General features: G+C 41.7%; 1 protein-coding gene across 2 annotated transcripts in view; it reads right to left on the bottom strand.

Moving 5' to 3' along the window:
* Positions 1–784: 784 nt before the first annotated feature.
* SLC67A2 (solute carrier family 67 member 2) overlaps positions 785–16,075 on the bottom strand; it is a 63,412-nt gene continuing 48,121 nt past the window's right edge. For both annotated transcript variants that reach the window (XM_075336484.1, XM_075336483.1), the window contains 2 exons: positions 10,972–11,181; positions 785–6,560 (listed from right to left, as the gene is read on the bottom strand). In XM_075336484.1, the coding sequence (XP_075192599.1) occupies positions 5,773–6,560; positions 10,972–11,181 (998 nt within the window). In that variant the 3' untranslated portion in view covers positions 785–5,772. The remainder of the gene's footprint in view (positions 6,561–10,971; positions 11,182–16,075) is intronic.

The following is a 16,075-nucleotide window of genomic DNA, read 5'->3' on the forward strand; positions in this document are numbered from 1 at the left end:
TATTCCTAACCGAACTTGAGAACTGCAGTGTTTTTAAATCTGCAGTAAAGTCATTTCTTCCAGCAATTTTGCAGCGTTTTTTTTCCCTCCTAGAAAGTAAAAAAACATGCAAAAAAACGCAGGAAAAGTGTATTTGGGGCATTTTTTAAGCATTTTTTTGTGAACAAAATTAACTTTTTTAAACAGGTCCTGCAGACAAAGCACACGTAATCCACAGCTAAAAAATCGATCAGAATGTATTTGCAGAGTATTCGGAAGCCCACACAAACATGGGGAGAACATATAAACTCCTGGCCGCAGCGCTGCAATGCTCTGAGCCCCCGTGCAGATACTGCAGCTCCATTCCAGTCGCTTCCCTCATTGTTTGCACCTCGTAGTACTTTGTCCTTGTTTTTTATGGAAATTGCAACAGGTCTCCATTCATGACCAGCCATAAAATCAATGTACCTACTAGATTTAGAGAGACTCTGTCACCAGGTATTTGCTTCCCCATCTGAGAGCAGCATAATGTAGAGACAGAGACCCTGATTCCAACGATGTGTCACTTACTGAGCTGTTTCATGTCAATTTGATAAAACCACAGTTTTCTCTGCTGCAGATCTAGCAGAGCTCATGAATATGCTGGACTGCCTGGCAAAATCTCCTGCTGATTATACAATGATTTTATCAAAACTACACTAAGCAGCCCAGTAAGTGACATACGTTATGCTGCTCTCAGATTAAGTGGCAAAAACCTACTGACAGATTCACTTTAAGGTCACAAGAGATATAAAACTTGAGTCTCTTTCAGTAATCTCAACATTTTTAATATAAGAATAGGTTATCTTAATATCCCAGATCTACAACTTGCTCAAATAAAGAAATCTCACATATAATGTCAATAACAGGTCATACATTAACACTTTATTGTGCAGAAGATGGAAGATATGAACACAATGTAAACACCACCATCATGAAAAAAAATCATATTCTAACATTTCAGATGTCACAAAAGGTATTTCATGAGCGAAGACCATGCTAAGTGCACAACGTAACATAACTGAGCTATAGGAAGCCATTTAACACAACCAATATCAATTATAATTACTCTTGTTATGTAAGGCTGGGTTCAGATGAGCATTGTCCATTTGTATGGTATCTAGTTTTAACATGAAAAACGTAATAAATAATATAAAGCCAAATACAGTTTCCTATGTTAATTGTGAAGGATCCATAAAAAAGAATGACAATGCTGGTAACGCGTGCGATCTGTTTGTTACACACAGTGACTTTTATTGAGAGATTCTAATCGGATATACAGACCAAATGTGCGCATGCTGTGATTTTTAACACAGACCATCGCTACCACATTGCCTTGCACTGGTTAGTGTGTGGTCTGTATGCTAACCAGTATGGACAGAACATGAACGTTTAATACACCCGTCTGTACGAGCACATTCAGTGCCATCCCCATGTAGACGGGACCACTGACATAGATATGGTACAGGGATGGTTTAGTGCAGGTGCCACCCCCACCCACCCCCACTGCTGCTTGTTCTTGGATTGGTGCTAGGTCGCAATGAGTGCTGGCCTAGCGACTAGCAAACTATGTGATTAAAGCAGCTGAGCTGAGGTTGGTTCCTATGATTCCTATGCAGAACACAAAAGCCACGATAAGCTGGTCACCGGCTGCTGCGCTCTGCATAAGATGATATGCTGGGGGAGCTGTATAAATGTAAAAAATGCCATAATGCAACAGTCTGTTATGGGAAAACATGGCTTAGGCCTCCTTCACACGTCCATACAAAACACTAACATTTTGAACGGTCCGTGGTATGTATGTGTAGACGTGTTCTATGTGTGCTATCCCTGTGCTACCTATCCGTGTGACATCCTGATAGCACATGGACAGCATGAGCTGGTATTCTTACCTTTCACTGTTGTCTGAGGCTCTGCTGATACCTCAGGGCTTGCAGTCACGCCAGTGAATATGCAATGAGAATAATGAGCGGGACCCGGAAGTAACAGCAGAGGCAGCAGCACAGGTTAGAATATAAATTCTTCATTTTTACGTAACCTGTGTTTTCTCTATGTAAAATCACGGACGTGTGTGCAAACCCCTTGATCTTAATGGGTCTACGTGTGTCCGTGTCTCCGGTGTGTGTGAAAACGGACGTCACAAGTACCAGAGACATGAGTGTGTGAAGAGGCCTTAGTGAGGTGATAAAATGAAGGAAGAAATACCTGTAGAAATGTCATGCCACATGGGAGGTCTAAGTCAGGTTATAGAGGCATGTGTAGTGTACATTATTTTAACATTCTAAAAGAATAAAATAAAAATAGAAATAGTGTTTTACTCAAATACATACACACTTGATAGAATTATGTAAGTGGAGGATTATGGTATTGCACAGTAGTACATATGCGAGGAATATTTAGGCTATCAATAACAAATTGCTTATAGAACATGAACTAATTCCATGCACAATGAAACAAAGTCTTAAAACATATCTCCAGCCAAATGCACAAGGCCCTGTCCTAACAAAGCCAAATTCTGCCATAACTTTATTATATTTTCAGGTAAAACAGCAGTACGAGGGCTTAATCTTGTTGAAAGAAATGTAAATGTCAGTGGCACTGCTCATTTCACCACATATTAGACTGAAAAACAGGAAAAAATGCCAAGGGAGATAAAAACAATTCCACCAATGTTTATTGTGCAATAAAAATTACCTGGAAACACTGTTCTCCTGGCAAGAACAATGATGGCAACAGCGAAAGGATTAGGATTTAAGACTGGCATAATGCACATACGCCCTGGGAACGCGAGCACTAACACTGCTGGAACCACAGCGGCATAGGAGGGGAGTACCAGTATATAGTATTTTTTTATTTTATGGAGTCAAACATAGGAAATGAGAAAGGGTTGTTTTAGAAGTGGACAACCCCTTTAAACTGCATGCACCATGTAATGAATCAGGCTCATCTGGTACCCAGGGTGCGCCGTCGCCTGACATGTACACCAGCTGGCGTATAATCCTATAGTAAATTTTGCCACTTCAACGGCATAACTTATGATGAATTTTATGGTTTGGGCAAGACTTCAATTCTATGCCCATATTGGCAGAGCTGGCCGGAACTACTGTAGTGTGTAAATGGCAAAAGTCAAAACTGATAAAGTGCGCTAACATATTATGACATTTAAGGTGTTGCCAATTCTGGTGGTTCAATTTCTTCTTCTTTATTTATACCATTTACCTCATTGGTTAAATAGTTTTAGATTTTGATAGATTTCAATTTTACGGAATCAGTGATACCAAAAATCATGTTTTTGAATAGGGGAAAGACGGTGATTCTATATTTCTATTTTTTATATTAGGTACATTTTTTTTCTTTGTCTTAATAGGGGACTTGACCTGTAATTGTCTGATCACTTGTACTATACGCAGTACTGCAATACTCCTGTATATTGTCAAACATACTGCCTCCTACAAAGCTCAATCTGTGGCTAGTCTTTACAGGAGCACTAATATTGCAGCAATAGAGGACAGTGTATTTCATAGGGTTCCGTCTGCCATGGTAGCCCATTAGCACTCTGAAATTTCATCGTTGGGTGGTTGACGCATGCCCAAGTAGATCTCCTACTGGAATTGTGCCACCTAAGTGCAGTTTTCAGAGACTGACAGTAATATTGATGTGGTTCAACAGCAGTGATTGGAGCAAGATCTGGTTGCTGCTGTTAAAAGCAAGTGTTGGCCGTATAACACCTATATGGACATCTGCGCCCATATATATTGTGTGAATATATAGTGGGGCAGGAAGGGATTAAGGACTGAGCATTTTTTCCTTTTTTTCTTTGCTGCCATATTTTGAAATTAATTACAGTACTTTGTAACTTTTCCATTACTTTGTAGCCTGAGGAGTTGAGGAACATATCACTTTTTAACCTCTTTCCAAGGTGCAGAGGGTGAATGAGAAACAAACTGCAATTCTACCAATGCGTTTTGCATTTTTAAATTTGTGCTGTACAGCAAATGGAAATCACCACAAATCTGCAGTAAAATCCTGCACAATTTGCCATTGTGTAATGCCAGCTGCCGCAGGGCCTAAAGGGGTGGTGTATGAAGTAGTCTCTGCATGCACGGTATCATGCACTGTCCCTCCAATTGTATCCAAAGTCACCCAATAGTTTTCAGGATGTGCTGGAGGCGTGCTTAAAAAATGTTTCCCATGCATAGTAAGTGATGATGTATGCCAGTGCCATCACTTACTGATCTTGGCCACTTGACCGCCACGACTATTAGAATACGGAGCTGGTGCACAGTTCTGTTGCTCTTTTAAAGTAATTCATTGAATTACATGAATTTTTTTGGCACTTTCCAATAAAGGAGAACCATCGTCATTATGTGTGTATTATGGCATGGAAGATGCAGTGTGCCAAAAATGTTGGGAATAACTTTTAATTTGGAATCTATGCAAATTATCAAAGCATAATAACTGGTGATGGGCGAGCACTAAAATGCCGGAGTGCTCTTTACTTGAGTAGAGCAGGTAAGATGCTCTGACGGGTTCGACTCGACTAACGATGAGTATAACGGAAGTCAATTATTGGGCAGTCTGGCTCTAAGCCCACATACAGCTAGCCATAAACAGAACACTTCTGGGAGGGAAAACAAGGTTTTTCTGGACACACTACATCCGAAAACATTTTTTTTACCCCCAGTGAGAGCCACTCAGACGGCAACTCGATCTCACTGGGTTGCTGGCTCCCATCATTCACTAAAGGGAGCAGGCTCTTTGTTTCGGATCTTTCACGAACTACCCACCTGAGCACCAGTTATACTTGGCTGAGTAACGAGTGCCTTAAAGGGAACCTGTCACCAGCATTTTCGCTATTTTCACAGGCGCGAGATTATGGGCGGCGCTGTGAATGTCATCACCAGCGTAATCCAAGTACCCGCCCATAATCTTGCACCTGCGCAATAACATCACCGGTGCTCGCGATTTGAAAACAGTGCTCAGTCTCGCGATAGTGCCACTGCGCATGTGCGAGACGTCCGGATCACTGCGGAAGATTAGGGCAGCGGCCTCATCTATGTGAATGAACACTATGGGACGGCGAACAGCGGCAGGAGGGGGGATAACAGACGAAATACAGCCCGCCCCGGGGCCAACAAACCTCATTACCATAGCAAAAGGTAATATTTTATAAAGTTGTTATGTAGGTCTGAAAGGGGGGCCAGTAGCAAGATGAACCTTTCTAGAATGCAGCCCATGAGCCGCAGAAGGGGATTCTTTTAGTTTAATAGCGAATATTCTGGTGACAGGTTCCCTTAAGCAAACCGATGCTCGTTCGATCACCGACCAACACTAATAACCTATTTCATCCACATCCAAGCTATTAATTTTTGACAGAGCCTAGTTTAGTAACACTATATATTGCATTTTACGGCATAAACCATTTTATGTACAAATCTGTTCCTAACGAGGCACTTAAACTAGAATTACGTGCGTTAACGCCATTCCCAGGCAATTTTAGCCTATCGAGAAACAATCATTAGAAGCAAAATTGTTTTCTACCTCATATTCTAGAACAGCAGAATGGCTATTATATTAGTGGTTAAAAGAACTAAAGTTACTTATTAAAATCTATACATCAGTAGCATCAAATGCAAGTCATGGCTTTTAAAGAGACATCATATTACCTTGTGTTTTACTCTATAGAGATCAGTAGTTATTGCACATGCCCCTATTTAAGATTCAGTGTATTTCTATCACAATATTAAAGAAAGACTATTCCCTTTTATGTTTGCTTTGGGCTGACCAATCATAGTGTGATTTACTTTTATACATTATGAATATAGATGCTAACGCCAAGACAGCTCCAAGCTGTGGCGGGCCACAAGGACTATATTCTTGAGCGATTCCTGAGAAGAGGGGAACAAGTATGCGTCCCACCGATGTCACCGACTGTCCAACACCTATAAGAGTACCACTTCCATGCTTCTGGCCTAGAGTGAGTTCCAGATCCACAATGCAGGTTCTCCCTATACTTGTAGAAAAAGCCAAGAATGTTGAGGACAATACAACGATCCACAGTTTAGGTGCCACAGAATATAACAAGATGGAGAAGAATGTGAGGACGCTGGAATGTAACAGCATTGTGTAGATATTATATTGATACAGTCTAGAAAGTGGTCCCAGCGAAAAACCAGCAAGAGCTCCCAGGGTGCTGCCGTAACTTATTAAATAGCCCGTCATCCGTGGAGTCATATGGAATCTTTCTTCCATCGCCAAAGCAAAGTTGCTGTAGTACAGCATGACAGCAACTGCTAGTAGCAGACGAACCAAAAATATGTCCCACATCTGAGAAAAAGCCACGCCTGTGACTTTCTTAAATACAGATACAATCTGGGCCCACAAAGTTTGTGCAGATCTGTTTGTCATTATGTCATTGGATTCCTGTGAGGGGTGTACTGTATTAATAGCATTAGAAGTCAGGTTATTGTGCAAATTTACACATCTACTAGGAGTAACAATGTTGGCTGTGTCCGTAGTTCGTGGCATCATCCAGACAAGACCTAAAAATGAAAACATTCCATAATTAAAATTATTCTACATGATTTTGGACACTAAGTAGATGTAAGAAGCAGCAAAGAGATAAGCCGCTATGTGACATGGGTTGACCAAGTGCAGCACAGTAAGAGCAGGAGAAAAGAAAAACAAAAACAGAAACACAAAGTAAGGACATATACACATGGTATCCACCCAAAAAAGCTCAGCAAAAGCACACCATAACGTCAAAAGAACATTGTGTGCATATGTTCTGTCTGATGTCACTTCTTTTAACTGTTTCAGGGATTCTGAATTTTGAAGGCGTTAAAAGAAGCGACATGCTCATTTTAGAAAAGTCACCCGTTCTCTATGCTAAAGAACAGTGTGAAAGGCACTGGCGGCAGAACCGCCGAAAGAGAGGCATCAGGCTAGAAACGACTACCGGCCTCTTAAAGAAACAGCTTTGTCTGGGAGAACTCAGTGGCTGCGTCGGTGTCTACATTTCGCTGTGTGTGCATACCCAAAGTTCTAAAATTATGTTTGTTTTTTTTCAACACTCCACCTTTTTTATGACCATTATATGATAAAATGTTAACAAAAATAGTACAACATGTCCAGCAAAAAACGAAATAAAAAGCCTGCATCAACAACAATCTAAAAAAGTCCTAATTCTAAAAGAGGTGAAGAGTTTTTTTTTGTACTACAATTTATTGATTATATAATTAATTATTTTTAAAACAAAAATAAAATAAACAAATTTAACTTCTTTTTTTGTTCATTTTTTATTTTGCCACTGGGGGCCGCCATTTACTGGTAAGTGTCTAAGGCTGCTTTCACACCTCCATTTTTTCCTGTGCGGCACAATCCGGCACTTTGCAGGAAAAACGCAACCGTTTTTTTTTTGCTGCCGGTTGCGTTTTTCCTTCATAGACTTTAATTAGTGCCGCATGGGCTTGCGTTCCGTCCGTTTTTTGCCGCATGCGGCAGATTTAGCCAATGCGGCGGCCGGATGGAACGTTGCCTGGCACGGTTTTTTGTGCGGCAAAAAACCCCGCATCTCGCCGCATCTGTCTGATGCGGCGCATTTTTCAATGCATGCCTATGGACGCCAGATGCGGCAAAAACCGCATCCGGCCGCTGCATCCGGTTTTTGCCACTGCGCGTGCTCAGTAGCATGCCACAAGCGGCAAAAACCGGACAGGCCGCATTTAAAAAACGTATGCAAAGGATGCGGCTTTTTCGCCGCATCCGTTGCATAGGTTTTAGAGCCGGACTGGCCGGCTCTGCACCTACCGGATGTGTGAAAGCAGCCTAAGCATGACACTTCAGATACGACAACCCCTGTATATGGGAAGACATAATTTGGAGTCTGATCACATCTCCTTAACTGTAGCTACCTCCTGCTGTGACTTGGGTATGCCCCTTGGGCTGTGGAAGTAAGGTACAGTTTGTGTGAAGCCAACTCTACTCTGCGAGCTTCACTTTCTCCATGACACTGCACACAGTGTTCAGGAGAAGGTACGGGAAGCCTGGATATGGTATCTGTGATGGCATTGTGTGAAGATCAGTAGGGCAGTACTAGGCTGCTGATCACCGCTCAGTTCAGAGCACAGCAGTGTAGTCATCATGCTGCTGTGCTCTGAATACTGACTCAGCTCTAATATATCACTGATGCTACACTAAAATACAGGCTGGGATTGGCCCACAACAGTATGTCACTTGCCCCCAAAACATGATCACTACGGTACTTGTGACAAAACACTTGTTTCACTATATACAGACAGATAAAGCAGCTCATCATTCATTTTACAAATATTATTATATAGAAGCATAGGTACATTTGTGAATGTAATATCTGCATGCAGTTCATCAGTTAACCCCCAGAGTCAATGTTTGTGTTGGGCCTCTGAAGCCCCAGTCTGACACAGCTGACATAGCATAGCTGTGTATCTAATGCTATAATGTGATACATGACTCTGGGGAGTATCTAATGCCCACTATCTGCGATACGCCCCAGAGCCATGTATCTAATGCCGATCATGTGTGATACACCCCCCAGAGCCACGAATCTAATACTGATCATATGAGATATAGCCTCAGAGCCATATATCTAATACTGATCATCTGTGGTAAGCCCCAGAGCCATGTATCTAATGCCATTCACACGTGGTACCCCCAGAGCCAAGTTTTAATACCGATCATATGTGATACGCCTAAAGCCATGTATTTAATGCCGATCATGTGTGATACCTCCAGAGCTCGTAACACTGATCATATATGATACGCCCCAGACCTATGTATCTAATACCGATCATCAGAGGTCTTAACACCGATCATATATGATACACCAGAGCAATGTATCTAATGCCGATCATGTTTGGTACACCCAGAGACAAGTATCTAATGTCAATCATGCGTAATACCACCCCAAAGCCATGTATTTAATGCTGATCATGCTTGAAACCCCCCGTAGCCATGTATCTAATGCCCACCATCTGTGATACCACCCAGAGACCGCTGACACTGATACCACCTGAGCCAGCAGGACAACTTGAATTTCTGTGCTTCTTGATTAGGGCTCTTTATCCACTATCCAAACTATCCTTTGTTGCAACCTTTTATCAATTTTTTGCTGCCGTCCACGTCCAGGGAGATTAGCTACAGTGCCATGGGTTGCAAACCTCTTGACTATGTTGTGCACCATAGACAAAAGGAACATCAAGATCTCTGGAGGTAGATTGTAACCTTGAGATTGTGGATATGTTTAACAGTTCTCTAGTCCTCAGACAGTTCTCTTCACCTTTTTCTGTTCATTATACTTAATATGGTACAAAATTCAAGGTTTGAGTCAATTTATCTCTTTTTTATCTGGTTTGAGGTGTGATTCTCATATTGCCCATACCTGTTTCTTGCCACAAGTGTGTCTTAAAGAGTATCACATGCTTGAAAAATTGTTTACCCACAATTTTGGAGCGGTGCCAACAATTTTGTCTGGCCCATTTTGGGGGTTCTGAATGAAATTATGTCAAATTTGCCATTTTATCTCTATTCTCTTGTATTGTTCCAATACACAGAAAGTGTGTGACAAATGTGTGACAAAACGTGTAAGTGCAATAATTCTCGTGGGTAATATTTCAATTTCTGGAAAAATTTCTAGGGTGCCCACACTTGCGGCCATTACTTCTTGTTAGTATTCTACCATCTGGTGGCTACTCTTGGTATTGTAATCTTATTTTAATTATTTTTTGTCACTCATCGGTCTCTTCTTGCTTTTATTGTTCCTTGTTTTTACTATTGGCTTTTAAATTCTATTTTTATTGTGTATTTGTGTATATCAATAAAATATGCATTTTCTATTTATTCATTTTGTCTAATGCTTGATTAAATTGGAACAACATACATATATATATATATATATATATATTTTTATATATATATATATATATATATATATATAATATATTAACTGTGTGTTTCATGACCATGCTCTGCAGGCACGCCATTCTACAGAGCCGGTTTCACGCTTTTGCTCTGTAGGCCGGCTTCCAGCAGAGCTGGCTTACTCTTTTGCCCCCCCCACCCCCTCCCGGTTTTCGGCATCTCCCTGACCTAGGGGGAGGAGTTACTCCGGGCCTCGATTTCGACTACCCCCTCCGCTTTATTATGGAGCTAATCCTGCTGCAGTGCCGCCAGTGATAATTCTAGTTTCGGCAAGTACTCGGCTCTGCTTGTGTCTTCCCTGATCTTGTCCCACTGCTGCTCCCCTCCTTCGTCTCTCCCGACTTTCTCCCTCTGCCCGTGACTGCAGTCCCTGACTTCTCCGTGACCCCTCTCCGTCTCACCCCTGATAAAGGCCTGCTCGTCCCGGTGTTCTGACTTCCTCCCTATGTGTACTTCCCTCTGTCTAACCCACCTTCTCCACTCCTTCCCATCCCTGTGGACTAATCTCATCCCTACTTACTGACTGACTCGCTCTGTGTACCGACTGTCTAGGTTTTCCCTATTGCCCTGACGTTACCTTTCTGTACATCGACCTTGGCCTGTTTGACTACTCTCCACTAGGTTTTGCGCCACCTAGTGTTTCTTCCCAACAATTCCTGTATGTTAGTGTTTTGGCGACATCTGGTGGGTTAGCCACTAACTGCACCAGGTATAGCATCACAGTGTGCTCATATCTATATTGAAATTACTTTTTGGATTATAGGCTTCTCTCCATTCTTCTATAATCACATCTAGATTGGAGAATATGTTTGGAGCCTCTGTTGCAGAATCTGACTGGTCCCATTAGAAGTCAATGGAGTCAGCAAGGCTGGTGGTATACTCTGTACTATGGTTACTGAACTAACTGAAAAATGCTTTACCTGTACTTATAAATAGCAGTGAAACATGTACCAGTTCATGGTTAAAGCAGATAAAGAGAAACTAAATCTTCCTTACCTGCATTGATAATGAATATGCATGTACAAAGGAAAGAGGTAATATAAAAACCACCCTGCAGCTCTGTAAGGTAACCACCCACAACAGGTCCCAGGATAAAACCCATGCTGGAAGCTGAGTTAAACCTTCCCATGACATGGGGGCGCTCTTTCTCAGATACAAGGTCAGAGAGGAATGCTTTAGAAATTGAGAGTGAATGTTTAAAAATTCCTATAAAAGAAAAACAAGAATATTAGTATCATTTTCCTAGCGGATCAACTGACAGAAACATCTTTATGCACCCGTCATATACAGTGGGTAAAATAAGAATTAATCACGTCAACAATTTTCTAAGTAAATATATTTCTAAAGGTCATGTTGACATGAAGTTCATTCATTTCCATCCAAGCGACACAGGCAAAGAAATCAAACCATAGATGTTTATAAATTAAGTTATGTGTAATAATGAGAAATAACATAAGGATAAAGACTTGAACACATGAATAAAGAGAGATGCAAAAAGCCGTGTAAAGTCATGACACCAGCTGAAATCTATCAGTAATTAGAAAACAATCCTGCCCCTTAGTGAAAAATAATATCAGGTGGTTCAACCGATGGCCTATGAAAAGTGTCTTATTACCAAGGTGCCACACTAGAAACATCTCATGATGGGTAAAACCAGTGAGCTGCCTCAAGACCTTTGCAACCTTTATGTTGAAAACCATGATGATTAGAGAATAATTTTTAAACTACTTAAGGTTCTAGAAAGCATTAATGGGCTCATAATCCAGAAGTGGAAAGAACCTAATTTCACCATAAACTGGCCACAACCAGGGATTCCCCACAAGGTTTCATACAGAGGAATAAAAGAATTATCAAAAGAGTTGTCCAAGAGCCAAGGACTACCTGTGATGAACTATCGAAAAACCTGGAATCAGAAGGTACAATTGTTTCAAAGAAAACAATAAGTAATGCACTTAACCTGCATGGCCTGTATGTAAGCTCACCATGCCAGACTCCATTGCGGAACTAAAATCATGTTCAAGCGCGTTTAATGTTTGCTTAACAAAATGTGGGCAAGCCTGTGAAATACTGGGAGAATATATAGTCTGGTCAGATGATACCAAAATTGAAATCTTTGTATGCCATTATACACATCATATTTGGAGGTCAAACGGCACTGCATATCACCCCAAAAACACCAGTGACATTTGGAGGTGGGAATTGGGGTTACAAGGGGGTAATAACAGCCCACAGCTGTCACTAAGCCCTAGACTAGTTACGGGGAGGGTCTATGAGACCCCCAATTACTAATCTGAATGTGAAAATAAATAAATACAAACACTGAAAAAAGCCTTTATTTGAAATAAAATACAAAAAAACCCCTTTCATCACTTTATTAACCCCAGAAAACCCATGCAGGTCCGACATAATCCAAACAAGGTTCCACGAGGATTCCAGCCCTGCCACATTTGAATGACAGTGTGCGATCATGGAACATGACTGCCCACTGTGAGCGCCAGGCAGAGAATGAATGCGCCACAGTGATCAGTGGTGACGTTGCATCAGTTGCGGTCAAAGCTGGAGGTTTCCATGGTCCTTGGCCTGTGACTATGGGTAACCTGACCACAGAGGACCTCAGGTGAGCCCTTTAAACTCAGTGAACTCGCATTTCCTGGCAAAAAAAATTTTTTTTTGCTAAGAGATGCAGATTTGGTGATGAAATTTTTACACCATATTCATGCACCCATTCTACACCTCCTGGCAAAAAAAGAAAAAAATCGCATCACTATCACATGATCCTGCAAATGGATTTGATGCAGTATTTTTTGCCAGGAGGTGTAGAATGGGTGCATGAATATGGTGTTAAAATGTAATCACCAAATCTACATCTACATTTGGCCCAAAAATGCAAAAAAAAGGTTTTGACTTCGTTTTGGTGCAGTTTTCTGCCAGGAGGTGCAAATTTAGTGCTGAAATGTCTGCACAAGATTTCAGCACCAAATTTGCACCTCCTGACAGAAAAAAATGTTTCCATTTTTGGGCCATCTGTACATCTCTTGGCAAAAAAAAATGTGAGGTCACTGACTTGAGGTCACCTGAGGTGAGGTTACCTGCTGTTACAGGTGGAAGCCCATGGTAATCTCCAGCTGTGACCGCAAATAACCTGAGTGATGTCACCACTGATCACTTGGCTCGGTCTCTACCTGAAGTCCGCAGTGGGCGGTCATGTTCCATGATCGCGCTCTGTGACTTCAGATATGTAGCAGAGCTAGAATCCTCATGGGATGTCGTGTGGATTACGTCGGACCTGCAGGGGTGTGTTGGTTGTTAATTAAGAGGTGCAAGAAGGTATTTTTATGTATTTTATTTAAAAAAAAAAAAAAAGGATTTTTTCGGTGTTTGTGTTTATTATTTACTTTCACTTACAGATTATCCCGGTTATCTGCGAGTCACTATTCTTAGCAAAAAAAAAAAATGGTTTAAAAATGGTGTTGATGTAGATATATGGTAAATATTATTAATTATTTTGTGTGACATAACTCTCTAGTTTAAAGGCATAAAAATTCTCAGTTTGAAAATTGTGAAATTTTCATCAAATGTGCAATATTTTCACAAATAAGTGCAAAAAAAATATTGTACTAATTTACCACTAACAAGAAGTACAATATGTCATGTCTCAGACAGTCTCAGAATCACCCGGATCCGTTGAAGCGTTCCAGAATTATTACCCCAAGGTGACACTGGTCAGAATTGTAAAACTTTGCCGGGTCAGGAAGGTATAAAGAGACTAGGGTTCAAGGGGTTAAATAATGTAGTAAAAGCCTATGGTTCTTGATTTAGCCAGGCGACATTCAGCCACACTAAACTTTTTGACAGTGTAGTAGAAACCAACCTGTTTCAGAAAAAATCAGAAGCACAACTTAAGGTGGATTTACACGGTACAAGATCGCTAAAGCGATCTCGTTGGGGTCACGGAATTTATGACGCACATCCGGCCGCTTTAGCGATGTCGTTGTGTGTGACACCTATGAGCGATTTTGAATCGTTGCAAAAACGTTCAAAATCGCTAATCGGTGACATGCCCCCCTCTTCCCAAATATCGTTGCTGCTGCAGTAACAATGTTGTTCTTCGTTTCTGCGGCAGCACACATCGCTCCGCGTGACACCGCAGGAACGAGGAACCTCACCTTACCTGCGTCCCGCCAGCAATGAGGAAGGAAGGAGGTGGGCGGGATGTTACGTCCTCTGAGTGGGCGGCCGCTTAGTGACGTCGCTGTGACGCTGAACGAACCACCCCCTTAGAAAGGATGTAGCGGTTCGCCGGTCACAGAGAAGGTATGTGCGTGTGACGCTGCCGTAGCGATAATGTTCGCTACGGCAGCGATCACCACATATTGGCCGTACGATGGGGACGGGTGCTATCACGCTCGACATCGCTAGCATCTGCCAGCGATGTCGCAGCATGTAAAGCGGCCTTTAGTAAAGCGTGTGTGGTGTCTCTTTAACCCCTTCACGACCTTGGACGGATCTATCCGTCATAGATCGTGTCCCGTTAAGCCCCGCCCCCTGCCGCGGGCAGGCGGCGTGGATCGGCACACATATCAGCTGTTTTCAACAGCTGACATGTGTGCCTACATGTTCCGAGTGGAATCGCATTCCACCCGGAACATTAACCCCTTAGATCTCGCTGCCAAAGTCTGGCAGCGAGATCTACATGCGCGCGGCCATCTTTTTTACTTACCGCCGCCCCCTCCGGACGTCACGTGAGTGATCACGTGACGTTCGGTGGTTGCCATCGTAGCACAGGGTCATGTGATGACGCCTGGTGCTACGAAGTTTCACTTTCATTCTTCCTCGGCACGGAGCAGAGGAAGAAAGAAAGTGACTGAATCTGCTGATTACAGCGGTATAGCTGTAATCAGCAGATAGCGATCAGCAATCGGACTGCTGATCGCTATAGCCCCCTAGGGGGACTAGTAAAATAAAATAAAAAAAGTAAAAAAAAAAGTTTTAAAAAATTAAAAAAAAAACAAAAAACCTAAAAGTTCAAATCACCCCCCTTTCCCCCCATTGAAAATTAAAGGGTTAAAAAATAAATAAATATACACATATTTGGTATCGCCGCGTTCAGAAATGCCCGATCTATCAAAATATAAAATCAATTATTCTGATTGGTAAACGGCGTAGTGGCAAAAAAATTCCAAACGCCAAAATTACGTTTTTTGGTCGCCGCAAGTTTTGCGCAAAATGCAATAACAGGCGATCAAAACATAGCATCTGCGCAAAAATGGTACCATTATAAACGTCAGCTCGAGACGCAAAAAATAAGCCATCACTGAGCCATAGATCCCAAAAAATAAGAACTCTACGTGTTTCGGAAAATGGCGCAAAACGTGCGCCACTTTTATTGGACAAACTTGTGAATTTTTTTTAACCCCTTAGATACAAGTAAACCTATACATGTTTGGTGTCTACAAACTCGCACCGACCTGAGGCATCACACCCACACATCAGTTTTACCATATAGTGAACACCGTGAATAAAATATCCCAAAAGCTATTGTACGATCCCACTTTTTTTGCAATTTTTCCGCACTTGGAATTTTTTTGCCGTTTTCCAGTACACTATATGGTAAAACTTATGATTTCATTTAAAAGTACAACTCGTCCCGCAAAAAACAAGCCCTCATATGGCAAGATTGACGGAATAATAAAAAAGTTACGGCTCTTGGAAGAAAAGGAGCAAAAAACAAAAACGCAAAAACGGAAAGTGCCCGGGGGCTGAAGGGGTTAATTAAAGGGAACCTGTCACCAGATTTGTCCCCTATAAGCTGCGTCCACCACCAGTGAGCTTTTATATATACGTACAGCATTATGATTATAAATTATTATTTATTATTATAGCGCCATTTATTCCATGGCGCTTTACAATTGAAAGAGGGTATACGTACAACAATCATTACACAATACAATAACAATACAAAACAGACTGGTATAGGAGGCGAGAGGACCCTGCCCACGAGGGCTCACAATCTACAGGGAATGGGTGAGGGTACAATAGGTGAGGACAGAGCTGGTTGCGCAGTGGTGTACTAGACTGAGGGTTATTGTAGAGAAGAGAT

Source organism: Anomaloglossus baeobatrachus, chromosome 2 (genome assembly GCF_048569485.1).
Source record: "Anomaloglossus baeobatrachus isolate aAnoBae1 chromosome 2, aAnoBae1.hap1, whole genome shotgun sequence".
NCBI lineage: Eukaryota > Metazoa > Chordata > Amphibia > Anura > Aromobatidae > Anomaloglossus > Anomaloglossus baeobatrachus.